General features: G+C 39.3%; 2 protein-coding genes and 2 long non-coding RNA genes across 11 annotated transcripts; 2 read left to right on the plus strand and 2 right to left on the minus strand.

Annotated features, from left to right (window-relative positions):
• Positions 1–3,417: 3,417 nt before the first annotated feature.
• Positions 3,418–5,333, plus strand: LOC137489172 (uncharacterized). Its single transcript, XR_011008524.2, has 4 exons — positions 3,418–3,546; positions 4,208–4,265; positions 4,372–4,437; positions 4,519–5,333. It is a non-coding gene; the product is annotated as an uncharacterized lncRNA (long non-coding RNA).
• A 2,808-nt stretch (positions 5,334–8,141) lies between these two features.
• tmem106c (transmembrane protein 106C) lies at positions 8,142–20,403 on the minus strand. Of its 7 annotated transcripts, none has more exons than XR_012398409.1 (11): positions 20,252–20,319; positions 17,772–18,008; positions 16,869–16,932; positions 16,355–16,514; positions 15,033–15,173; positions 14,536–14,585; positions 14,402–14,455; positions 13,349–13,507; positions 11,046–11,194; positions 10,312–10,404; positions 8,142–9,331 (listed from the first exon to the last, which is right to left on the minus strand). XR_012398409.1 is itself a non-coding variant. In XM_073938721.1 (8 exons), exons 2-8 carry the CDS (start codon positions 17,980–17,982, stop codon positions 13,360–13,362), a joined length of 828 nt encoding a protein of 275 aa, XP_073794822.1. In that variant the 5' UTR covers positions 17,983–18,008; positions 20,252–20,403; the 3' UTR covers positions 11,986–13,359.
• LOC141380607 (uncharacterized) lies at positions 19,508–26,857 on the plus strand. 2 transcript variants are annotated; one of them, XR_012398913.1, is made up of 4 exons: positions 19,508–19,571; positions 24,451–24,596; positions 25,074–25,249; positions 25,517–26,857. It is a non-coding gene; the product is annotated as an uncharacterized lncRNA (long non-coding RNA). The 2 variants fall into 2 exon arrangements; XR_012398914.1 differs by having other exon boundaries at positions 25,074–25,243.
• On the minus strand, positions 21,064–26,919 carry LOC141380605 (PTB domain-containing engulfment adapter protein 1-like). The gene is made up of 9 exons (XM_073939607.1): positions 26,864–26,919; positions 26,087–26,136; positions 25,638–25,709; positions 25,425–25,520; positions 25,089–25,226; positions 24,439–24,543; positions 23,900–23,968; positions 22,856–22,916; positions 21,064–21,440 (listed from the first exon to the last, which is right to left on the minus strand). The coding sequence occupies exons 2-9, from the start codon at positions 26,129–26,131 to the stop codon at positions 21,391–21,393; spliced, it is 636 nt and encodes a 211-aa protein (XP_073795708.1). The 5' UTR covers positions 26,132–26,136; positions 26,864–26,919; the 3' UTR covers positions 21,064–21,390.
• Positions 26,920–27,213: the final 294 nt, after the last annotated feature.

Here is a 27,213-nt window from a genome sequence, read left to right on the forward strand (position 1 = left end):
TATTGCATGCAGCACTGTATTTGGTAGCACAAATCTCACTTTGATCCAGGAAAGAGTTAAACCAATGACTACATGCACTGAGACTTTTTCCTGCTGCGCATCGAATTAAGCAAATAAGAAATGCGTATCAAAGCCTATGGTAGAAAGTCAACTTTTAATAAAACACTGTTGTCCAAGGTACTAGGGTAGTAGGGGTGATGATTTCTTAGTCTATGCTCTAATAAACTAGTCAAATGAATGAATTTAAACTACGTTGGTATTGCTCTTAAAATCACTAGGTTTTGACATGTTAGTGAACAATTTTCAGCATTTCAGCAGTAGGCCATTATATGATTCAGTTATACACTAGTTTGACATTTATGGGGCTGTGTAACGTTTGTGTTGTTTTGTTCCCTGATCTTTCATATATACTGGGTACCCATGCAAAAATTTTCTAAAAATGTCAAGCTGATAAATAGTGCTTTAAATCCTGATGCATTTTCACATTTGTTTATTTCACCTGCTGCATTCATTTAATGTTTGAATACTTAACAGCCATTGTTTAAAACAGGTGTCAAACTGTTCCAAAAGGGCCGCAGCTCTGCACAGTTTAGTTCCAACCCTGCTCCAACACTTACCTGTAGGTTTCAAACAAGCCTGAAGGACTCAATTAGTTTGATCAGGTGTGTTTAATTAAACACACCTGATCAAACTAATTGAGTCCTTCAGGCTTGTTTGAAACCTACAGGTAAGTGTTGGAGCAGGGTTGGAACTAAACTGGGCATCAGCCCTCCAGGAATCTAGTTGACACCCCTGGTTTAAAGGGTTATATTTTACCATCAAAATGTATAATCAACTTATAGATTGTAAAAATTAAAGTTAAGTGCTATTAAAGTGCCAACTCACTTTTGACAAGGCCCATACAAAATATATTTCTGCTATTGTAATACAAATGCACTGTTGTTGCATTATCATAGTTTAATTTTATGTCAAGTTCAGAAATCTTAATTACTTTTATTCCCCCTGCAAACATTTTCAATTGTTACATTTGTCATTTCCCCTAAAAATTAAATTTAGCCAGAGGCGCACAACATGTATGACATTTAAAAAAAAAAGGTGCTGTAACATGTACCTATATGCAGCACCACTATATGAGAGCGGCATAGCAGTGTTTATTCACTTGGTTGCTTTTGTTTTTATTAACTTGAAAGTTCATCTTTTAAGTTTAATTGAACAGGGAGCGGTTTACATTGAATTAAAGGCAACTACTGATGTGTTGTGCAAGGTTTCAAAGAGCTGTTGCAGAATGAGTGGAAAATAAAACCATATTAGTGCTGCCTGGTCTAACAATAGTTTTAAAAGGGTTTAAACCATAGAGCAGTCTCTGGAAGAGAAGTGAATAACTCCGTTATTTCATTGACTTATTTTATACATGGTTTATTTTCTAACCAGTCATCTAAAATAATGAAATAGCCTATTATTTTATTAATGGTGAGTTTAATAATTTGATTGACATCCTGAGCATTTAAGACCTTTAATTCACCTGACTGACGCAAGTTTATTGCATGCAGCACTGTATTTGGTAGCACAAATCTCGCTTTGATCCAGGAGAGAATTAAACCAATTACTACATGCACTGAGACTTTTTCCTACTGCGCATCGAATAAAGCAAATAAGAAATGTGTATCATCGAAGCCTGGTAGAAAATATCAACTTTCAATCATTTTTTTTACTTTGCTCTAAAGCTTTAGAGTGGCACTGCTGTCCAAGGTACTGTTGTATGATTTTTTAGTCTATATATGCTCTGATAAACTAGTCACAATGAATTTAATAAATGTCAGCATTGCTCTCAAAATAATCACTAGGTTGACATGTTAATAAATGAATAATAAATTCAGCATTTCAGCAGTAGGCCATTGTGATTTAGTTATACACAAGTTTGACATTTATGGGGCTGTGTAACGCTTTTGTTTTATTTCCTGATCTGTAATATATACTGGGTAGCTATGCAAAAATTTTCTAAAAATGTCAAGCTGATAAATAGATCTTAAAATCCTGATGCATTTTCAGATTTGTTGTTTATTTCACTTGCTGCATTCATTTAATGTTTGAATACTTAACAGCCATTGTTTAACACGGGTGTCAAACTCAGTTCCAAAAGGGCCGCAGCTCTGCACAGTTTAGTTCCAACTGTAATTAAACAACTGATCAAACTAATTGAGTCCTTCAGGCTTGTTTGAAACCTACAGGTAAGTGTGATGGAGCAGGGTTGGAACTAAACTGTGCAGGGCTTCAGCCCTCCAGGAGTTGAGTATGACATCCCTGGTTTTAAGGGTTATATTTTACCATCAAAATGTAGCACGTTATATAATCAACTTATAGATTGTAAAAATTAAAGTGGAGTGCCATTAGTTAAAGTGCCCGGTCACTTTTGACAAGGCCCATCCAAAATATATTTCTGTTATTGTAATACAAAGGCACTATTGGTGCATTATCATAGTTTAATTTCATGTCATATTCAGAGATCTAAAACATTAATTCTCCCTGCAAACATTTTCAATCATTACATTGTCATTTCCCCTCCAAATTAAATTTAGCCAGAGGCGCAGAACATACGACCTCTAAAAAAAGTTCTGTAACATGTACCTATATGCAGCACCACTATATGAGAGCGGCATAGCAGTGTTTATTCACTTGGTTGCTTTTGTTTTTATTAACTTGAAAGTGTGTTTTAGCTATTGAGTTTAAACAAATGGAGCGGTTTACATTGCATCAAAGGCAACTACTGATGGGTTGTTTAATGTTTCAAAGAGCTGTTACTGCATGAGTGGAAAATAACCGTATTAGTGCTGCCTGGCCCAGTTTGGCACAAAATGGAGCAGTTCCATTTAGAGAACGATTCAGCACGAGTGGAAAAGCAGCTAAAGTTATGAAAAAATTTAATCTGGATGTAGAGAATCTCATAGCACAGAAACACTCCTATAGACGCATTTATACTGCTGCATCAAGCACACAAGTATGCTTCAGCACAACCTGTGCATGGTTATAGCCCTTGCTGTGGCAGTCAGATACATGCACGCCTCAATGAATAGAGCAAGCTGTGATTGGTCAGCTTTTTAGAGCTGACAATTGTGCCCTAACCTAGTCCTCATCTTCAGTCAGTAATTTGGGGGCTATTTCTGACAGCAACCTGCACTCAAAAAAATGAATTATGGCTTTAGTTGGTCCAAAGAATATAACTATGTTTAAATTAAGCAATTCGCTTATGTTTGTGTATTAAAAATAAGTGTTGTGTTGGAAAAAAAATTAGAAAAAGTAAGTTTTCACATTTAAACAGTTTGCTTAATTAACATGAATAAAAGGGAGTTGTGTTGCTTCTGTAGTACTGCATTTTGGTCAATAGGTGGAGTAATATCTGCACATGCGCAGTTTCAAAACACAGGAAGTAAGAAGATTCAAACCACAACGATCACTCTCAGCTCGGCGCCATATTATGGGAATCAAAAGAGGAAGATTACAGTACAAATTGAGAACGTGCACAAAGCTTTCCCCAATGTGGACACACAGGTGAGATTTCTTTTTACTTTATGTATTTATACTGAGGCTGTGACAATATTTGAATCATAAATGTACTCTCTTGTAATACTCTGTTGTGTTTGTGTATAGTATTGCTATAAAATTGCCATGTTCCCTGTGTCTTTTCCACATTATAGACATAAATGTATAGTTTGTTTTGCATTCCTGTGAAATTTTATACTTGGTATATATTAACTCCCCCAAAATAAAGTTGCAAACGTTGGTAGTAAGGAATAGTCATGTTAGAATAGTCTAAGCTTTTCACTCATCATAGCACACGTGCTGCTGATAATGTGACAATAAGTGATTTGATTTTTTAATTTGATTTGATAGTCTTTATTTTAAATGAGTGTCAAGCAGTTTGTCGAGTTTGAATGCTAGTTTTGATAACCTACATAATATTAATTAAAATGTGGTGTTGGCACATTGTTATTTTATCTAATTGTATTATTCAAGCCTGTTAACTTAAAAAAAAAATCAGCAAAAATGCATTTGTGACACTTAAATAGGATGACATCTAGCATGATGACATATTTAATGTAAGCTTATTTGTTTGGTCATCTAACACGTTTAAATTTGTAAGTTTAGTCGTTTGCTATTTATATTATTATTTTAAATCTTTGCTCACTAGCATCTATTTTCTCCCTCACAGGTTTACAGCTCAACCTCTAAAGTCCCATATCTGGCTGAGGAGACTGTGGATCATCCAGGTACTATGCCTTCAGATGCCTATACACACATTAAAATGATGTACAGTAAAAATTACTAATTACTAATTATTTAGTAAATTACTAATTGTCATTTCATGTCATTTAGAACATCACCAGTGGAAAAAAAAAGGTGTGAATGCATCCTCAAAGCCCCCAAGTGAGGGAGTACATGGTAAGCTATTTTATTTTATTTTATTTTTTTAAACATTTTGTATTTTCCTCTTAAACCAATTTTTTTACCTGACTTTTTTAGGATGCTGGGCATGATGAAGCCAGACCTTGATGTGCAACACCACCTTATGAATCTACAGTAGTTACATTAACATTTAGCAGACTCTTTTGTCTAAAGTGACTTACAATTGAGGACACATTCAGCAAATCAACAAGAAGAGGCAATACACCCAGGATGTGCTAATTATACAAAAAAAATTTAAGAATTAAGAATGCTCTTACATGTGGTTTGTCAAGCCCACACACCTGTGTAAAGCAGACTTCATGCACAATGTTTTGTTTTTTGTTTTTTAGATGGGAGTGGTTGTAAGAAAGTGTCTGGTGCAAATGTGCATAAATGGTGCAAGTGTCAGAGAGATGAATGTGTGTAGCAATTGCATGTTCTGTGATGGTTGGTCTAATGTATGGTGTAGTGCTGATCGTGTTCCTTTGCTTTAAAATGTTAATCTTTCTTTGAACAACTGAAGTGTTATCTGCTTTTTCAGTGTAAAGAAGGTACAGTATAGTTTACAAAAGACGACTTAATTTTTCTAAGTATATTTTTGATAAATCTTTTGAAGGCAGAATATTATTTGAATGTTTTTTGTAATGTATGAAAAGTATTAATTTGAAAAGTGTATTTTATGATGTTTTTCTAAGCATATTTTAAAAATAATTTATTGTTTTCAATTTGCTTCATACTTGTATTACTATTATTTTAATAGAATTAATATTTTAACTTATTGTAATAAGTGAAGATACAGATAAAGACAGTATTTGGATTTTGATAATCGTTTTATTGCTGGAAAATATGTAAAACTGTAAAAATGCTATTGAATAAACTCAATGAAACGGAAACTGTTTTTTTTTATTTGGTTAAACATAACTATCAATTTTAGAATAATTGAACTTAAATAACTACATTGATTAAAGCTAAATTATAATTGTTACGTTGATTGAACTAAACAACATTACATTACCTTTATGTAACTAACTTAAGTTCACTAAAATTAATATTCTTTCTTAAAGATAACTTAACTCGGTTACGTGGAACCAGTGGACAAAAAAAAGTTAATTAACGCCAACATATCATTTTTTTGAGTGTGTGTAAGGCCAGATTAAAGCATCCATAAAACTCAACTTCATCTTAATGTTGCCAAACTTTGACAAGCTATAAATAACTGATGCAGAAAAGCTTATTCATGCTTTCATGACCTCTCAGTTAGACTACTGTAATGAGTTACTAGGCAGTTGCCCTGCTGGCCTCACTAACAAACTGCAGCTTGGTTTGGGGCTTGTGTAGTTGAGCATGGATGGATTTTCTTCATTGTTTGGACTTTCAGCAGTGAAAATTAAACACCGAAATTAATCTCTGAAAACAGAGCTGATTTAAACTTTTCATACCTGCTGTGAAAAAGCATGCACATCCTCAAAGATCCTTAGCCCAAACAGTTATAATAGATAGAACTTTGTATGAATGTTCAAGAAACTGAGGCAGATAAGGGATTTTCCACTGAAGGAGGAATTCATTTATGCAATGAGTGAATAGGTCGTTGAGAGATTTCCAAGGTAACATATGCCCGGAGCACTGAGCTGTCCAAAGAGCTGATTTAATGTGAATAAACCTCAAAGCAGCTGCCTGGCAAACTATATTGAGTTTTAAGATTCTGGACAGATTTTAAACCAGTCATCAGAAATATCTCCCAAAGGTTTGACTATTATTAGACCACTGCAAATGGCATGGAGTACTGTCTGACAAAGAAATTTTGGAAATAGGTGTACTGCCTATGCCATTCTGTATAGTTGTGAATGTCTGCAATCGTGCTATGTGGAGAGAAAAAAAAAAAAAAAAAAAATCACAATAGAACCAAACTGTGATTTTCATTGCTTAAGTGAGAGCCTTAAAGTGAAGGCTTTGTTTTTGAAAGGATTCACTACCAAAAGGAATTCTTGATACTTGAGATGTTCCCATTTAAATTGAGATTTTTGAAGAGGAAACTGGAACTGGTAAAGTTGAAATATTTAGAGGTTCCAATATCCCCATGAAATTGAGATATTTTAAGAGTGAAGTGTGGTTACCTTCACTGAGAGGTTATGGGGTTAAATGTTCTAGGAGTTACAGAAGATCTTATTTCTGAAACCAGCCATGTACACTACAGATGTTCTGGAGAAGGCATGTAGGGTTTTTTTTTCCTGAAAAAGTTCTGGGTTAAAAGTTATAGGAGAATAAATAAATTTTAAATCTTCCCATAGAAATAATGGATCTTAAAGAAAGGGAAAAATCTGGTCATTCTGAAAAGGTTATAAATCTCATAAAAATTAGATTTGGCATTTTAAAGTGTCCCTATGGAAGTACTAGTCTTACTCAACCTTAATCCTAGTAAATTCTGGGGTTACAAATCCTAAGTAGATCTCGTGTTTGAATTGATGACTTTTTGAAAAGTTCTTGAATGACTGGTGTAGGTGGTGTTGATGCACAATGTGCTGTTGTGTGGAGGTGCTAATCACCAGTAGAAGACTGGGCTTCATTTAAGGCCTGTTCGCCCCCGGCCACCTTCCCTGCGTGCTGTCCAAGTGGACCCAGGGGGGCTGAATACTTACCACTCCCCCAAGTGACCTTTTGTTAACACCGCAAGGTTGCCCAGGTCACCCGAGAAGAGTCTGAAGATGTTTCTCTATGGGGCCTACTCTGGCTAATCCAGAGACCAGGCTCCCCAGGACCCCAGATATCTCCAGGGAACAGGAGAGCCCTTGCCCAAATCAGCTGAATCTAACAGGTAGATTCAGGAGTAAAAGTTGACTATGAACTGGTCATTGCCTTCTCCTCACTCCCTGCTGATTTTCTCCAGAATACTTCCAGTCAACATCCAAGAAGTTTCACTTATCCAACATGACCAGAGGACTCGCCCAAATGTGACTAGAAGTATTCAAAGAGATAAATCTGACCTCCCACTATTTACTAGATATGAAAAATTTTGAGAGGCTAGGTCGAGGTTCAGTCTGGCGGACATATCTCTGTAGATATATCATTCTTCTACCAAACATCTCCCCTAAGGCAATGCAAGAACTAAGCAGACATTATCCTTATCAGGGATAACCGTTAGGAGCATTACCCTGAAGAACAGGACACCCCGGTCCATTGACCAGGTGTTGAGACACAGCATTTCGGCAATGGTGATGACCATTTGTTTGTTTGTGTTTTTCTTTGTTCTTGTTTGTATATTTTTATTCAGAATTTGATTACCTGATGTCTAGGTTGTTTTCCCATACTTTGATTATCATATTTAAGCTTATGAAGCCCTTTAAAATCGTGTTTTTTTAGAGAATAGACCATATGCAAATGACTCATTAGTATTCGTGTTTCTAGACCAATCCCGTGTGTCCTCAGCTGAGTGTGCTTTCGGTCAGGTTTAATCCTTTATATCTCGGCCGTTTTTTAATGTTTTGGTTTAATTTTTTCTGCATTTTAGTCAGTTTATTGTGTAGAATAAGTGTTGAGCAAATAAAATGTCATTACTGATCAAAAGTATTTCTGTGGGGTTACCGTTTATGAGGAGTACAGCTGATTTAGTGTGGTAATTTACAATTTACATATACAGATAAATGTCTCCATACAGGCAAACTGATTCATGTAATTTATTGGAGATGATAATAATAAAACACAAACACATTTCAATTGTGTATTTAGATTACCTTGATTCAACAATGTACAAACAGTGTACATAATGAAAGTAGAGAAACAGAAAATACAGAAGCAGTCTAGCAGCAAAAACTGAAGATCAGCCAGGCAAGGTGTAAACACAATGGCTGGGAGTAAAGAAAATAGAGAGGGCAATGAAGCCAATTAAAATGGTGTTAGTTCTGTGAGAGAGTTTGCTCAGGAATTGAATACATTTTACTTAAGGTTTGATGAGGGTGATTTTAAGTCAGAAAATGACATTTTAAAACACCTGTCATGTAGTAAATCCATAAACATTAGTAGGACTCAGGTCAAAGACCTCTTTCAGAGAATTAATACTAAAAAAAGCCCAGGCCCAGATAATATTGGTGGTAGAGTGGTACATACATGTGCTGAACAACTTTCTGAAATATTTCATTGCATTTCTTCAGTCTCTTACGTTGCAAAGAGTTCCTGAAATCTGGAAGAAATCTGTTCCTATAGCTAAAATTATGTTTCTGTGGGAGTTAAATTATTTTAGACCTGTTGCCCTTACTTCATTAGTTATGAAGTGTTTCGAGAGAATTATTAAAGGTGAGATTTAATAAAGAAACTGTTGTTACTGATGAAAAATATTTCTGTGGGGTTACCGTTTATGAGGAGTACAGCTGGTTTAGTGTCTTCCTTTAAAATCAGCAGTTTGAAAACTCACATCATGCAAACTGAGTTAAGAATTTTGCAAAACGAATCAATGATGTTAAAGTCATGCCAATGACGAAATTGATTCACACATTCTATATACATGTTGGTGACAGAATGATAAGTTATTATGTCATGTAGGATAGACTAATAATAATATCCTTACATTATTAACATCATAAGGAAGCAATTAGGCCACTGCATGATACATCTACACACAGCAGATAATCAGCTCCACATTCAACGAACCTGAAGGGATTTTACTCCTGCCATTCATAGAGCTTGAACATGCAGAAATACTGTACATAAGGGTACATTAATAATAATCATGAATAAATTAACTACATCCAATATAACACAGACATCATATATAGTGAAGATCAGAAGCTCCTCATGAACATCAGCAGAGTCAGAACACAGGGAACAGCACCGCTCGAAGAACAGAAGAACACTACAGAAGATCACTTGAGAATGCAGCGATCGGGCCATCCTGCTGCTGCTGGTGTGTGTGTGTGTGTGTGTGTGTGTGTGTGTGTGTGTGTGTGTGTGTTACAGACAGAGATAGTAAAGCAAAACATCAGAGTCTAAACAGGGGAAGGTCTGAGCACGTCTGATTGGCTTCATCCATTTAGACTGTTTTCCTTTATTAGTGGGTGTGTCTTGAGGGCGGAGTCTGTCATTTGGGCGGGGTCTGCCATATGGGTGGGGTGCTTGTCCACAGGGTTATTTCTGAGTGCAGAGAATGAAATGTATCCTGGCCAATCATCACTGAACAGCTCGCTAGCTCCACCCCTTGAGCCGTTGCCGGGCTCCAGATGACCTGCGTGCACACACACACACACACACACACACACACACACACACACAGGTGATGGTTGTGCTCAGAATTAATAACAGCAGGTGTGTGAAACTCCTTAAACCAGGGGTCACCAAACTTATTCCTGGAGGGCCGGTGTCCTGCAGATTCTAGCTCCAACCCTAATCAAACACGACTGAACAGCTAATCAAGGTCTTACTAGGTATACTGAAACACCCAGGCAGGTGTGTTGAGGCAAGCTGGAGCTAAACCCTGCAGGGACACCGGCCCTCCAGGATCGAGATTGGTGACCCCTGCCTTAAACACACAGAGCTCACCGTCTGTGAAGTGTGAGTCTCGTCTGCACTGTGTGAGTCGGAATGTGTGTACGGCTGTGGACAGCTCCATCATAAGCTGCTGTGTGCAAGTGTCTGGCCAAGAGACATCCAGCTCCGGGTTACTGTGCTGCTACAGCAGACTGTCAGCAGTGACCGCCGGCAGGTACCTGAACACACACACACACACACACACACCTGCAGAGTCCATCTCAAGCACAATCACACTCCTGATCAGCTAATCAACACAACCACACACACATAATCACACACTCAGTGAAGAAGCGGCGCAGGACTGTGAGCAGCTGTGTGATGATGTAAATGTTCTGTGTGTCGTGACGGCTGTACGTGTGTGTGTGTGTGTGTGTGTGTGTGTGTGTGTGTGTGTGAACATCTGATTGGTGGACTTCTCTGTGGTGCCGATCAGCTTCCAGAAGAACTCTGATGACAGAAACACGAAGCAGAGAGTGACGAGTCAGAGCAGAGCTGAGGGGAATCAGGAGCACACAGCACACTTTCACCACTGACTGCAGGAGTGCTGTTAGCTTAGCTTAGCATAAATCACTGAATCGGATTAGACCGTTAGCATCTTCCTCAAAACTAAGTCATTAGTGATGATTCTCCTGCTTAAGCTGGACTCTTCTGCATTGACACTGCAGTAAGATCAGCAGAAGCTCCTGAAAACAGTCCCTAGAATGTGAAAAAGGTGTCTGCGCTGTGTAATATCACTGCGCCGCTGCAGTCGCACTACCACCGCAGAGTTTCTGGATTATTACGCCTGAATGAGGGAACAGCTCAGCCATACCAGACTAACAGCAGCTCCTCATCTTCCGTCGGTCTTAGTACAGGATACGACAGAAGAGCCACGCTTCACAGAGGAAAACTCCCCTAACGCTTTGGTCCTTTGAGTGTGATGCTAATGGTCTAATCCGATTCAATGATTTATGCTAAGCTACGCTAAAACTGCTCCTGCAGATGCTGAGACCTGCTGAGGTATTCAGACATGCTGAAATCAGCCCATTTACAAAAAGCCGGAGTGTGTCTGTAAAGCTGATCTGGGTGTGCGCGTCTCACTGTCATACCTGCAGTGTGTGTCTGAAGTTAAAGAACAGGAAGTGGCTGGAGTCCTGAACTGCAGACAGGAAGTGTTGTTGGCTGTGCTGCACGTGTGTGTCCTCCATGTGGCTGGAGGAGCAGGTGTAGTCCAGCAGACAGAAGCGCAGGTGTTCTCCTGAAAAACACCACACACACACACACACACACACACACACACAGTGCTGGAGCTCTGTCTACACTATATAGAGCACTGTAGAAGTGAAGCTGATTTGACTTGATCATCACAGAGCGAGCGCCCCCTGTTGGTCTGGAGTGTACAGAGAGAAGCTCTGCTGCACATTTATTTTAATAACTAATATAAGGATATTAACGATGATTTTCATTTGTACGTGTTTGAAACGGCTCTCCATATTTTAAAATAATGTTAAATATCCAGAATCATAACATTAAAGGTAGATGTGATGTGATTTAAGATATTGACATTTGTTTTAAGATATAGATCAAATTCTGTTTCTGTTTCTTTTCATTTACAGAGCTCAGCATAGAGGATTTTCATCTCTTTTCTCAGTAAAGAGCCATCTGACCAATCAGAGGGAAGTAGAGTCATCTGACCAATCAGAGGGAAGTAGAGTCATCTGACCAATCAGAGGGAAGTAGAGTCATCTGACCAATCAGAGGGAAGTAGAGTCATCTGACCAATCAGAGGGAAGTAGTGTCATCTGACCAATCAGAGGGAAGTAGTGTCATCTGACCAATCAGAGGGAAGTAGAGTCATCTGACCAATCAGAGCAGAGTAGAAAGAATATTTTAAAGCTGCTAGTAACGGTTGTGGCTGTAGATCACACTGAACTGAGGCCTGTACTGTTGAGGTTAATCTGGCAGGTGGGAAAATTTAAAAATGGAATAAATAAAAACAGAAAAACATTTCATCCAAACATATTAACAAAACCATATTCTGACACGGCATTCAGAGCAAAAACTCAATCCAACACTTTATTATCAGCTTATTTTTAAACATGTCCGACAATGAAAAACACGACTAAAAGTCAATCATTCAGCCAAATCTGCAGAGAAAGAAAGTGCCTCAGTAAAGCTGCTTCTGTCAATGAGGAGCAACTGTCAGCATTTGATAAATTAAAGCTTGGTGAAACACATTATCATGGCATCACAGATGCAGAGACTGAAGCAGGTCACTGCTGTGTAACAGGTTCCTCCTCAGCTTCAGCGTCGCACAGCAGACATCTGCACTTCACATCAGAAACACACACATTAACACTGAGAACACACACTTCATCTACACCTTACAGTCAAACCTCAAACTATTCACACCCATGGCAAATTCTGACCTAAAGTTTTTGTTCAAATGTAAATAAAAGCTGAGAAGTATTTTTGTTCAAGAATGACGCCTCTTGCACATCCTCTAACTCTTTTGTAGGAGAAGCCTGGGTCAGTAAAAGTAACTTTAAGTCAAAATCTCCCAGGGGTATGTATAATTTCAGTCTATATATCCTGATTATTTGTCACTCTGACTGATGAATTCAAGCTGAGTTTTACTGCAGAACAAAATGAATAAATAAGAGAAATAATCAGCAGAAATCAGATGAATTACTGGACATTACAAACACAATGACAGACATTTGGCAATAAGAAAAAACATCAAATAAATTAAAGCAAGAGGTATTTTAAAGTGCACATCAGCATCCTGTCAATAATTAAATAAAATCTCCCTTTTGGTCAAATCACTGTAAAAATAAATGTACAGCAACTCTAATAGATGATAAAGATAGAGAACTGATCAAAGAAAGCAGAGCCCTTTCCAGCACACCGCAACACATGCTGCTCTAACTTTCAGTGTCTAGTCCAAACACTCATCAAAACATCTACAAACTCAAAAATCAAGAAGCATTTCCTAATCCAGTATGAAATATAGTCTTGCTTTAAGAAATGAGTCAAAATGAAGAGAGATTCTCCTTAAAACAAACAGAATAATCTGACGATGGAGGAAGTGAAATCATCTTGTATCAGGAATAACTTTAAGAGTATTCTGCTTCCCTCACGGTCAGATTATTCGGCTTGTTTTAATGAAAATCTCTCTGCATTTTGACTCTTTATTCCTGAAAACCACTATATTTAGCGCTAGTGTGGAAAATGCTTCTGGATTTTTAGATATTTGGGCAATAAACAATACTAAACTGTAAGTGAGAGACTGCAGCATCTGTACTGAGAGATGATTCTGTGATATTGTACATCATATTGGATGTGTTGAGCTTGTACAGTGACAGGAATTAAAGAAACGGAGCTGCCTTCAGAGAAATGAGCGAGCGTCTACCGGCTGAGTTTTCACCGGAGCAGTTTCCTGTTCTGAGCTTTAGACCAGGCGAGTCCTGACGGCTGGTGCACGGTGGAGTTTGAGCCGCAGTCGATGTAGCGGTACGTTTCCACAGTATTCTGTCCCGCTCGCACCATGTAGGAGGTTTTCACTGAGGTCCTGGGGGAATACAAGGTCCCGTCAAATTAAAATACATTTAGACGGATGTTTCAGCCTGTTAGTTAAGGATATCTGTAATCTAGAGTCTCCAAAACAGACAAAATTCAGCTTTAGAAGATATAACATCTGATATAAACATCTAAAGTCAGTTCGTCTCTTCCACCTAAATAGATTAAACATCTGTTCACATCACCTCAGACTTCAGCTTCTCATCTAATCCTGCTTAACAGCAGACAGCGCTCTGAGGTGCTCGCGCTCTAGACTAGTGTTTAACAGCAGAGGACGCTCTAGACTAGTGTTTAACAGCAGAGGGCGCTCTAGACTAGTGTTTAACAGCAGACGGCGCTCTAGACTAGTGTTTAACAGCAGAGGACGCTCTAGGCTAGTGTTTAACAGCAGAGGACGCTCTAGACTAGTGTTTAACAGCAGAGGACGCTCTAGGCTAGTGTTTAACAGCAGAGGACGCTCTAGGCTAGTGTTTAACAGCAGAGGGCGCTCTAGGCTAGTGTTTAACAGCAGAGGGTGCTCTAGGCTAGTGTTTAACAGCAGATGGCGCTCTAGGCTAGTGTTTAACAGCAGAGGGCGCTCTAGGCTAGTGTTTAACAGCAGAGGGCGCTCTAGGCTAGTGTTTAACAGCAGATGGCGCTCTAGGCTAGTGTTTAACAGCAGAGGGCGCTCTAGGCTAGTGTTTAACAGCAGATGGCGCTCTAGGCTAGTGTTTAACAGCAGATGGCGCTCTAGGCTAGTGTTTAACAGCAGATGGCGCTCTAGGCTAGTGTTTAACAGCAGAGGGTGCTCTAGAAGTGTTTCGGGATCTTGATTCATCGTCTCCAACTTTCAATATAGGACAACAGCTGAAGACAGTAAGTGTGAATGTGGCAATGAGACACTTACTGCATGAACACCACGATGTTGTGGACCTTGATGGTGGCCATTGTGCAAAAAGCACTAAAACAGAGTGGGACAATATGAAGTCAGAGAAGAGCAGATATAGACTAATGAAGATGAGTTACTGATCTGACACTCACTAAACATAAGAGAGGCTTCCTCCGATCTCCATCTTGACAGTGAAGTTGACCTGCATTTAAACACATTCAGATGCAGCAGTTAACATCATCCACAATTCATTACTTTACACTCAGTGACTGAATTCAGTCCCATTCGAGATACACTTAGACTATTACAGCATTAGCAAACACATTCCATAGTAAACTTCAATCCATTACACAATACTGAGTACATGATAGTAAATGATTGATCAAAAACATGAAGAGATATGCACACTAAACACAGCCAGTGTATATCAGAGACACTGAGAGCTTCTCCATTTTTCTTCTTCTATCCTGGACACAAGGAAAGGATGCGAGAGATTGAATAAAGTGAAATGATGAATCCTCGCTTCCTTTAGCAACACTTCCTCTCCTCATCATTTAATGAAGACTGTACAGCACTGATTCTGCTGAAAAGTATGTCGCATCAAAATGAAAGGAGCCGTGAAAACAACCCAGATTTAGATGAACTGTACCTGTCTCTGGCTGAGGGGCTGAATGTGGATGACGTTATCCAGCTGCTGAGAGCCAATGACGCTCTTCATGTAGAGCACCTGACAGCTCACACTGTCCACCCACACCGTGAAGAAATTAGAGTTGGTGAAGTTCAGCGAGCTCTGTTTAACACAACAACAACTCAATCATCAACCCGTGTGTGCTGCTGGGTCATTTTTATCCTCTCTGGGCTGATTTAGAGTCTTCATCTTTCTCTGTGTTTCAGCAAATGTGATGATTTCTGCTGATCCATCTGATTTTGATGCATATTTTGGAGAAATGCTTTGAAATTGTTCCTAAATTGATCAACACAATGTGTTCAGATTGACTCCTCTTTGGTGATGTTGGTGTCTGTTTTTGCCCCATTGACCTCCATTATAATCACATTTATTGATTGTAAAGCCATGACAGCAGATACTCATGCATTAGCAAACACAGTGAGTGTATTTCTGCACACACACTACTGTATAATCTGCTGTTTTACTCCACTAAACTCCACCTAAATGATAATAAACTCTTCAGCACAGGCCGATCTAAAGGGTTAATGCTGCACACTGATGATCAACAGTATTAATGACACATTATCCCTCTTAATAACAACAGAGAAAACCAGCAACCCTCCAGAATGCAGGAGTATCTGCTGTCGTGGCTTTGCAGTCAATAAATGTGATTATAAATGGAAGACAATAGGGCAAAAACAGCCCAACATCACCAAAGGGGAGTCAATCTGAACAGTAGACCAGGGTTAAATAACACTGCACACACATTAACACACGCATTAACACACACATTAACGCACACATTAAAGCACACTTTTGAAATCCAAATGCAAAGGATGGTTAGGGTGCATCATTAGGGCAACTGGAGCCTTGAACCCTTCCCATAAAGGCATTATAATTCCCTCATGTTCATCTTCAGTGTTTGTACTATCAGTAGAGACTTTCACATCACACTGAACACTGGACTGAAGCAGTTTCACTACTAGAGCTTCATCTGTGCTGAGCTGCTGTAAAGCGCTATAGAAATAAAGATGAACTGAAATGAATTGAATAAACTCTACAGTGATGATGAGTAGTTGTACAGTAATATTGTTATAGTTATGAATGAATAGTGTTTATCTTGCTGCTAGACTGATCGTTTACACCACAACTTTATATTAAAGTCCCTGTAATGTGTCATTTGACTAAAAGCTGGTAAACGAGCATCTCTCATATTCATAAACTGTGTTTTCTCAATTGACATGAGTAGCGGATGAACCCGGGAACAGTACTGCACAGGCGGATAACACTAATGAGGACATCACCGTCATGTTGATGAGCACTTTGCTGTTGTTTCGGTCAAAGTGCACAGTCACGGAGCGGATGCCATCGTCCACCACCAGCACAGCACGTGGAAACAGGAAGAAAGCCACCAGAAAAGACGCCAGCAGACACAGAATTACTGACAGCACCACATACAGCTTCCTGCAGAGAGAGGAAGTGGACAATCACGAGTCTGAGCCAGTGTGTTAGTGTGCTTACAGGGAGTGAAGACCCTGTCCTCATCTACTCACTCTTACCCATTTCTAAACAGTCTGAGTTTCTTTCTTCTGTCAAATCACAAAATGAGATAATCTGAAGAATGTTGGAAACCTGTAACCATTGACTGCCACTGTACTTGTGTTTCTTACTGTGGAGGTCAGCGGTTACAGCTCACCAGCTCATATTCATTCAGCAGAAATGACTATTGAGCAGGGTTTAACCCCAGTAGTGTGTGTGTGTGTGTGTGTGTGTGTGTGTGTGTGTGTGTGTGTGTGTGTGTGTGTGTGTTTCACTCACGTTCTCCGAGGCTGTAACCTTTGATCGCTGTAGGGGATCAGAGCAACCAACTCATTCAGCTGCCCTGAAAAACAATCAGCCGGTCAGATAACACTGAGAAACATCCTCCACCTCCTGACCTCGACCAATACCACTGATTAACTGCTGATTTTACACAACACAGAACACAACAAACCCCTCTCCTGAATTCTCATTACAGCTGCACAATATCTGAAACAGATAAAGCACATTGCCATGTTTGCTGTGTCTGTGATGTATAATGTGATAGAAATATAACTCCACAAGTGACATTAATCCTCCATGAACAAACCTGAATAAAGATACAGAATTAACAGTGTGCTGTGAGTGTCTGTGGATTTAACAGTATTTAGGAACTGAAATGCAGTGATCATGTGTGAATTAACACTGTGCAGTCTACACTGCGTAAACAATTCAATATAAATAATCTTTGCTAAAGCTTAAAACTTTTCAACTACATGATTTAAATCAGCTTGATATCGCACAGTAACGGGCCTTAAAGACACATCCAGATGTAAAAACCTTTCCCTCTATTGGGGTTAAAGTGTGTGATGATCCCACAAAGCACATGTTCTGATATCATAAGCCCAGCTGGACACTGCAGATCCGGCGATATCCATGCTGAAGCAATACATTGTGCAGCCCTAATTTACAGACATTTAGGGAGTGTGTGAGCAGTGTGTGAGCATCTCCAGCAGCCTCTGATGCTGAACAGGATTTAACTGTGTTGGTTATAATCACACTTGATGGAAATCATTAGGATCACAGTCTACGAGGGTCAGCTTCAGAGAGATATATAACATTATTACATGTAATCTGGACTGATTTTGAAGAGTTCCTCCTTCATAAGGTGAGTGTGAAGCTGTGTATTTTCGGCGTGCTCACCTGCTGGGATGCGTCCGGAGCCCTGGCAGGTAGGGCAGGTGATGCTGTCGCGGCCGGTGAACTCTACATAGGGGAACTGAGCGATGTCCTCCTGTCGGTCCAGCCCATCCAGAGACTCGTCTCCACCCGTCAGACAGCCTTTATGAGCGCTGCGTCTGCGGCCCGGGACAACCAAGAGCCAGCGGTCTGTCCGGCACAGAGACGCCCCCATCACAAACACACTCACAGCCCAGCAATCTGAGAGACACAATGAGGAGGATGAGGAGGATGAGGATGTGCTTTTATTTAGGAACACTTGATTTAGGTTTTTCCAGAATCACTCCTGAGCAATGCAGACGACTGGTCTCTCCACACAGGCGTCTAGAGCCTGGAATCACTTATACAAAGGATTAAATAAAGTGTGTTCAGTGCTCATTCGCTGTGTCGTGTCACTTTATTTATTATGACTCCGCTTGTATACTGAAATGTTCTGATGTCTTTGTATGAACTCAATATTTGGCTTGATATCTGCATCTGGTGGAAATTCTGTGTCAATAGCCCACACACAAATCCCCTTACTGATGAAAATGCGGATGGTCAAACACTTATTTCCCCGCTGTTTATCATGTAATCTTGAGTATGGAGTAATCAGGTTATATTTATAGTTATATTTGAGGTGAAGTTATATCTCTGTATGTTTATTGGTGCATGTTTTATTGACTTTTAGAAACACATTTAGGGAACTAGTTTAGTTTACTTTTGTGCATGTTGCATTGATATATAAATATATAATTGAACTCTATCTCAGTAATAAGACACAGGACATTAATAACACCTTAAAGTTTGTCACAGGGTATAAAACAGAAGTCATTTAATGTTTCCAAATACTTGGTTACACCTAAACACACAACTTTTCTTTTGAACACAAATCACCTGCTTGAGGTAAAGTTGGTTTTCCATTTGCACATTCAGACTTTAATAAAAAGCTTCAATATAATAGTAAAGCATAATGTAAACAGTCTAACACAGATTGATTATAATGACACAGCCGCTACACAACACCAGCACACAGAGGTAAAGCTGGAGTTATATTGGGATATTCAGACATTCTCCTTAATAATATCATGTCAGAAAAGTATTCTCTGCTAAATCTAAATAGGTAAATCATATTAGCAGTAAATGACTATCAAAGTACAGCATTGTTCACAGTCAGCTAGATAGTGTTAATGTTGTTTACAAGTCATACTAGCATGCTAATTTCCATCCAATATTCAGAGTAACATGATAAACAATATAGAGAATGCTAAATGAACCAATGTGCGCATATAAACCCAACTTTACCTCCATCACCAGCACTGATTAACTGACTGTCAACAGTGCTGTACAGTGATCATCATTAGCTGATCATGTGATTAGCAAAAATTCCTTTCCTGAAATTATTATTATTATGTTAAGTCTGAATGTGCGAATATAAAGCCAACTTTACCTCTAGATATTAACGTTAGTCTGTTTAGTCTGGCATATGTTACCGTCACTGTACTTCCTGCCGAGCTCACCTGGATTTGCATCAGGATTTAGTGTATCTGTGGTAAAGTTCAGAAAGTATCGCTTACCTCAAACTGCAGACACGCAGAAACCTCAGATTCACTTCAGCTTAAACTCCTGTCAGTCAGTCCGCTCGGTTTCATTGGTCTGTGTGTGTCTCTCTCTCTCTCTCTGTTCTAGGCTCTTATGGCGCCTATGGACACTTGACTGCCACCTGTCACTCCGGAGATGAACAGCACAAACACTGCAGCAGCGCAACGGGACTGTTTATTTACAGTGAGTCTTTTGTTTCTAGATTTAGCAACTTGTCATGCTAGCCTAGCAACATTATGTCAAACTAGCAGCTTTGACATTTATTCGTAGAAAGAGAGAGAGAGAGAGTTAAAGTGCTGCAATTTAGTAAAACACGTGCAATTAAAACACACAAGCAAATAAGGAAAAGCTCCTCATCGGTTTGACACGTGTTGCAGATCCTCACAACGCAAACACGTTAGGAAAACTTCTGCATTTGATAACAACACATGCAAATAGCACACTGAACACAGGGGAAATGTTTCTAGGGGACCCTAAAACGAGACGGACCCGGCTATTTAGAGTAGAGTTGGTTTATATGCGCACATTGGTTCATTTAGCAGTCTCTATATTGTTTATCATGTTACTCTGAATATTGGATGGAAATTAGCATGCCAGTATGACTTGTAACATTAGCACTATGTAATTGACAGTGAATAATGCTGGACTTTGATAGTCATTTCTGCTAATGTGAATTCCCTATTTAGAATTCGCAGAGTACTTTTCTGACATGATATTATTAAGAAGAATGTCTGAATATTCGAATATAAAACCAACTTTACTTCGATCTATTTAGATTATGGTTATTTATTCTCATAATATACAAAATACATGGGAATGGTTTATTCAGGATGTTAATATAAATCACAATAAAAACACCTCACCCTTAAGAGATCAACTCTGCTGCGTCACCAAAAATAAAAATAGTCACGTTTACCGGAAGTTCATCGGTGGCGGTAAAACACTTGCTGAGCAGATTAAAGGGTCAGTTCACCTAGAAATGAAGATTATGTCGTAATTTACTCTCTCTTGACTTGATTCTAACTTGTTTGTGAAGATATTTTGAAGAGTGCTGGAAACTCATCACCATTGATGTCCACAGTTTTGGTTTTTGCAGCTATGGAAGTGGATGGTCACTGGTTTTCAGCATTCTTCAAAATATCTTCTTTAGTGTTCAACAGAAGAAAGAAAGCGATGAAGGTTTACACTTGAGTGTGAGTGAATTTGTCAAACTCTGTCACACGATGTCTTTAACATCAAGAAATGACCTATTTTTCATACAGTTTTAGCATTGCTGTAATGACAATATTCAGATTATTAAATCTGTTCACATCCCCACAGAGCTAGTCATTTCACCACTTTATTACAACATTATGTGCTTTTTAGGCACTTTGCCACAGAAAGCACAGTTCTTACTTTTTGACTATTAATTAATTAATTACTGGATTTTTGTTTTTACTGGATATGTTTTGTGAAATTTACACATTTTAATGAGATATTTAGTGAATATATTTTAATTATGTGTAATTACTATATAAATTGAGGATATAGTTCAGCTTGGGTAGATGGTTTTATGACACATCGACGACACACTTAAGAATGTTTTTGGGTGAGGTGCCTAGAGATTTATTGCTCAAATGATTCATAAATAAATGTAGTCATTTTATACATGACAAACTGCAAGAGAAGGCAAACATATTTTCTCATGTCTCTCACTTTAATATCAAGCTTTATGAAAAGATGCAGTAAATAAACAATATGAAGTTAGCTTAAAGTCAAATGTTAAGTAGCGTTCAGCTAAAGATTAACTGTAGACAATCCACTCAAGTGTGCATCCCTAAAGTTACCCTACATATTTATCAATTTAATGAATTACATGTTCATCTGAATAGTTTAGTGTTCAGGCAGATGCTTCTTCATGTTGAAATGGTGTTTTCCACAGCTCAGTGTGGTCAGATCTGCTGGAGGTGTTTGATGATGGTGTTTCAGTAGCTTTGATCAGACATTTATCTTCTGTTTCTCCTCAAAAACTTCTTTCCAAAGGAGTCTTGTCATCTTCTGTGAAGAATCTCACTGAAATAAGCAAAACAAACCACACCCCACCACTGCTAAATATATTACTGAATGCATATTCATTTTAAGACATTTTAGACTTTTGTGACCATACAGATGTGTACAGGCAGACACACTGATTTACTGATCTATTTACTCATTTCAATCTTCTCAGAGATTCAAATTAAATAATTGCTGAATTCTTCAGGTGCTGTCATGACCGTGTGAACAGGACAGAGCAATTCACTCTGTTTAACAGCTTCATTCAATATCATTTCAGCATCGATACGCAACGTCAGCGTTCGCACGAGGATACGCAATGCTGAGTGTCTGGTGTATAATTGATCATTGTGCAAGAGTTTTGAGGCTTTTGTTTCATTTGTCAATAATAATAATAATTAATTGTGTTGAACTGTTTATAAAATGAAGACTATGCTGTATTATTTTACATTTAATTATTCAATTACTGTATACCTGAATACAGTTCCACTCCTCAGATGACAACAAGACGGTGTTTATTTAAGTGAAGTTTATGTATAAACAAATTTCGAGAGGATCACGTGCTTATGATTGCTAGCAGCTGACCCGCATTATCCAATTCACTACTATCCAATCAGATGACTCCTAAACTACTATAAATACCCTGGGGTTTATTCCATTGCTATCTTCGTTTTGAAGAGTCCCCCCTTCCTCCCCTACGCCTCCTTCTTAGACGGGTGACACGGTGGCCCAGTGCCTAGCACTGTCGCCTCACAGCAAGAATGTCTCTGGTTCCTGGCTCTACCAAAACTAGCAGACATTTCTGTGCGGAGTTTTGCACTTCTCCCCGTGCTCACGTGGGTTTCCCCCGGGTTCCCCGGTTTCCTCCCACCGCCCAAAAACATGCAATTAAGCCAATTGAACAAGCCAAATTGTCAACATAGACACGCTCCTAGTTAGTAATTAGTTTCAAGAGCATTCACTTGCTACAGCAGGGGAGTTCCCGAGATCTACCTGAGCTCAAACTCCCCTCCCGCTTTGCAACGGGAGGGAGTCCTGGGCTCGAGGATCTCATGAGCTCAGGGCTCTCTCCCGGGACAGCATGCCAAACAAGCTTATAATTAATCATCAGCTAAGTGTGAACTCTTGAAATGGTCTTTTTCTTGAATTGAATTTCTCTATGCTTGTAGATTGTTTATTAAGTTTTATGTATTCCCCTACACAATCATCCCAGTCAGTCTGAAATGAGCAGTTCTTTCCAAGCAGTTATTCAGCTCATCTGGTGAAACTGTACTCGTATGATGATATACAGTGCAGAATTAAAACATGTTGCCATGTCAGAGTACTCCAATATCCTGCAGCCCTAACGTCTGTGTAGACTACAGAGATTCACAGATTCACATCTTCGCTTTGAGACGCTGGGAACCCCTGCAGAAAGTGTGTGTGTCTGTCAGTACCTTGTCCGGATCGAGATGAAGTTTCAGACTCGTCATCATGATAGTTTCTGCCTCCACCTTTCTATGAAATAAACACATGTTGACAGACAGCGGCTGTAGTTTCTACATTCAGCAGTGCTTCCTATAAACTCTTCAATTTCTCAGTTCTGGTCACATTGAATGCTTTTAGGGTTTCACTGTCAATTATTTTGGGCGGGGCTATCAGTCATTTAGGACAGCTATTGGTCATTTAGGGCGGAGCTATCAGTGCTTTAGGGCGGGGCTATCAGTCAGTTAGTGTGGAGCTATCAGTGATTTAGGTTAGATCAATAAGTCAGTTTAGGTAAGGCTATAAGTTCATTTAGGGCGGGGCTATCAGTCCTTTAGGGTGGGGCTATTAGTTTCTATAGGGCGGGGCTATCAGTCCTTTAGAGCGGGCCTATTCATTTCTTTAGGGCGGGGCTATTAGTCCTTTAGGGCGGGGCTATCAGTCCTTTAGGGCTTAAATGGCTTAAATGATTTTTAAGATGACAGTATAGTCACACAGTGACTGCATTCATTAATCATAAACATATAAACTGTAATTCTGCATGTTGTAAAGATGTAAATGAACAGTGGCAGGAATAGAAAAAAATAAGTTAAGAATTGTTTTGTTTTGGATTGGGATCATGACCCCATGACTGTAATCAGATCATAAAGGCCTCGTCTGATTGGTCAGATTTGGATAATCAGCCTCTGCTGCAGTACACAGATGATTGACAGATGAAGTTAGTTAGTTTATTGCACCTCTCTGCGATACATGTATTGTTGGGCTGCACAGTATGTGGATCTGCAGTGTGTGTGTGTGTGTGTGTGTGTGTGTGTGTGTGTGTGTGTGTGTGTGTGTGTGTGTGTGTGTGTGTGTGTGTGTGTGTGTGTGTGTGCGCGTGTGAACGTGTGTGTGTGTGTGCGTGTGTGCGTGTGTGCGTGTTTGTGTGTTTGTGTGTGTGTGAGTGAGTGTGTGTGTGTGCGTGTGCGTGTGCGTGTGTGTGTGTGTGTGTGTGCGTGCGTGCGTGCGTGTGTAACCTCATTGTCTGGCACATTGTCTTGCAGTTTCCTCTTCAGCTCGGCGTTTTCTCGCTCCAGAACCTTATTCTGAACAGCAAAGAGAAAGACAGAATGTTTCAGCTCGCACATTACAGTCATCAAGCTGCTTCATTAGGCTTTTATTATGCCTGTGTGAATCTCTCACAGTTATCTGTATTCTGCGTGAATAAATAGCAGTAAAGATCTGCTTTGATTGTGTTACGCTGGTTATTAAAGGGTCAGTTCACTCCGAGATGAAACTGTCCTGTTCATTCACTCCTCCACGGCTCATCAGCACTCGTACAGCATTGATTAATCATCGTTCAACATTCACTAATGCATTATTAACATCCACACTCATGCTCATTAACAACGAACAGCTTTATTTCCATTGACTAACATATATTATCATGATTAAACACTCTAATGACTGTATAGCTCATCGTTTCTTCATGTTGGTAAATGCATTAACATTAACTAATACATCTGTACTGTACAGTGTTGTGGTTTTATCTCAGAGGTGCTTTCTGACTGGTCACCTTGTGTCTCAGGGCCTCCACCACCAGATCTCGATCTCCTGGAAGACTTTCACTCTGATTATAAGCCCTGAAAGTGTCGCCAATGATGGACACCAGCAGATGAGACTGGGGAGAGAAACAGCAAGAGGATCTGAAACTGACTTCATGAAGGATTGCTGGTAAGATTTACTGTGCGTCTTCAGTGAGAGATTTATGACCTTTAATCTGACGTTTAATAGTATAATTAATCAAATATGCTATCTACAGTTAACCCTTGTGCCTTGAGTCTTCATTTGGCCTCAGCTGTCTCTGTGTTTCAGCAGACGGGATGATTTTTGCTGTTGAATCTGATTTTGATGCATAGTTAGGGAAAATGCTTTGAAAATGTTCAGAAACTCATCATCACTCTGTTCAGATTGACTCCTCTTTGTATATGTTGGTGCTGTTTCTGCCCCATTGACTTCCATTATAATCACAAGTATTGATTGTGAAGCCATGACTGTTGTGATGGGATTAGGAGGGGTGATGTGTCATCTGTACTGTTGATCATCAGTTACAGGGCAATAAAGGTGTAGATTCTGGCTTTTAGAACTATATAGGGGCTTTGCTATTGTGGTGTCGTCCTCTAGTAATCGTAAAGCTGTAATGCATTTCAGACGTCTGTTACTCACAAACTTCTTGCTCTGGAAGATGTAGCAGTGGAACATGTCTGACGCTGGGTGTTTGGCCACAAAGCCCAGTATTTTGGGCTGATTCGGGTGTACAGCACAGAACGACACCGACGGCAGAGCGCAGGAGTACAGCATGAACTGAGACACAGAGAGAAGTGAAGGTTATTTCTCATCAAACACAGCTCCAGCACATTATACACACACACACACACACACACACACACACACACACACACACACACACACACACACACACACACACACATACACACACACATACACACACACACACACACACATACACACACACACACACACACACACACACACACACACCTTTGTTTTGTGCTCTAGAATGTCGATGGAGCTCCGGGTCAGAAACAGATGCGCTTTTGTTTTCTTCATTTTCTCGCCCATCTCTATGGTAGGATCCTGAAATGGAAGGACATGATGATGAAGATGATGGTGATGATGATGGTGATATTACACAGGCACAGAAAGGATTTAATAGTCTATAATGGCTACAGTGAATTGGTGTTGGTGTATCACCTGCAGGGCTTGAAGAGCATCTGTCAGGATCTGCATCCCACCTGGACGGACCACTTGGATGCGACCCAAAAACTACAAACGATCCAGAAACCCAACCGTGAGTGATTAACACACCTATAGTACATCGGGTTTCTATCAGCCTGGGCTCATTGGAAATAAGTGCCTCAGCCTACATTCATGCAGATGATGTAAAAAACGTTGCTCTGGCTACATTTCATTGCGACTTCACGTAACGAATCCACTAGAGGGCGCTGTCTATATTTTAATGAGTCTGAAATACATTAGGGTGCATTTTAATTTGATAATAAGTCTCTGTCAATATTATTAGTGTGAAAAGGAATGAAAGTTGTTATCATCACACTGCCCCCTAGTGTTCATTTTTCCCAGAATGCTATTTCACATGAATGACCACATGTATATGACAAACAGATGACTTAACTTCAACTCACTTTAACAGAGAAGTAGATTTCACTGTCGTCCTCGATGTCACTCATTGTGTCTGTGAAAGAACACATTGCAGTAAAAAGACAACATATTTGACATTAAAGCAATGCCTTACTGTGTGTTCAGCAATGTGGACATGTTATTAACCTGCTATAACAACACGGCGTCTGCTGTATGAGCATTTAACACCGATATCACAACACAAAACCAGGCAACGTCTTGAACTGAGTCAAACCCTCTCAGCACAGCTGTCCTACAATAAACAATATCTGTTCATCAACAGTTCCCATATTGTTTCGTGTTTATTAGCGGTGGTGAACTGCATTATGGGATGTTGATCTCTGCTCTGTCCACTCTTGATGCTCATAATTCAACTCTACAGTTTAACAAAGTGACTTTTATTGACATTTTAGTGGTGTGAAATAATATAAGAGATCATATGTAGAGGAATAAGAGTGTAGAATAGCAGAACATGTGCTGCAGTTTATTACAAGGCTTCCTATACTGCATATATATTGTCTTCCTGTTAGGAATCTTTTGAATGTCTCTGTTTTTAGTAAAGCACTTCAGTTATAATGTAATAGTCTTGTTCATTGTTGTTGTTGTTTTGTTGTCATTGTGACTGCTATAAAGAAGCATGTTTTATACTTCTGTTGTGCATTGCAGATCAAATGTATGACTTATTAATACACACACACACACACACACACACACACACACACACAGCATCCAAAACAATGTAAAACATCAGAGTAAAATTAAAATACTGTAAACGCACTTACATGTGGGTGAGATGGTTGTGTGGCTGCAGCAGTGTCCTCTTCCGCTGTCTTTCAGGGTTAAAGTCGTGCGATGTTAATGATTAACTATAAAGCTTCTTTTCTTTATGGCACATCCCGCCTGATAACAGCACACTCCCACATCTGCTTATTATACAACCCCAATTCAGGAAAAGTTCATCAAAATACTGAGGTGATTTACTAATGTACTCTGACTTGTGTTTCATTGCTGAAATTATGAACACAATATTGCTGTTGTGTCTGGTCATCTTCAGATCATGTGTGAATCTCCATCCTCTCCTCAGTCAGAGCTCAACACACTCCAGAAACAGAGACAGCAGCAGTTCAGGGCA

The sequence above is a fragment of the Danio rerio genome, chromosome 23, assembly GCF_049306965.1.
Source record: "Danio rerio strain Tuebingen ecotype United States chromosome 23, GRCz12tu, whole genome shotgun sequence".
NCBI classification, from domain to species: Eukaryota; Metazoa; Chordata; class Actinopteri; order Cypriniformes; family Danionidae; genus Danio; species Danio rerio.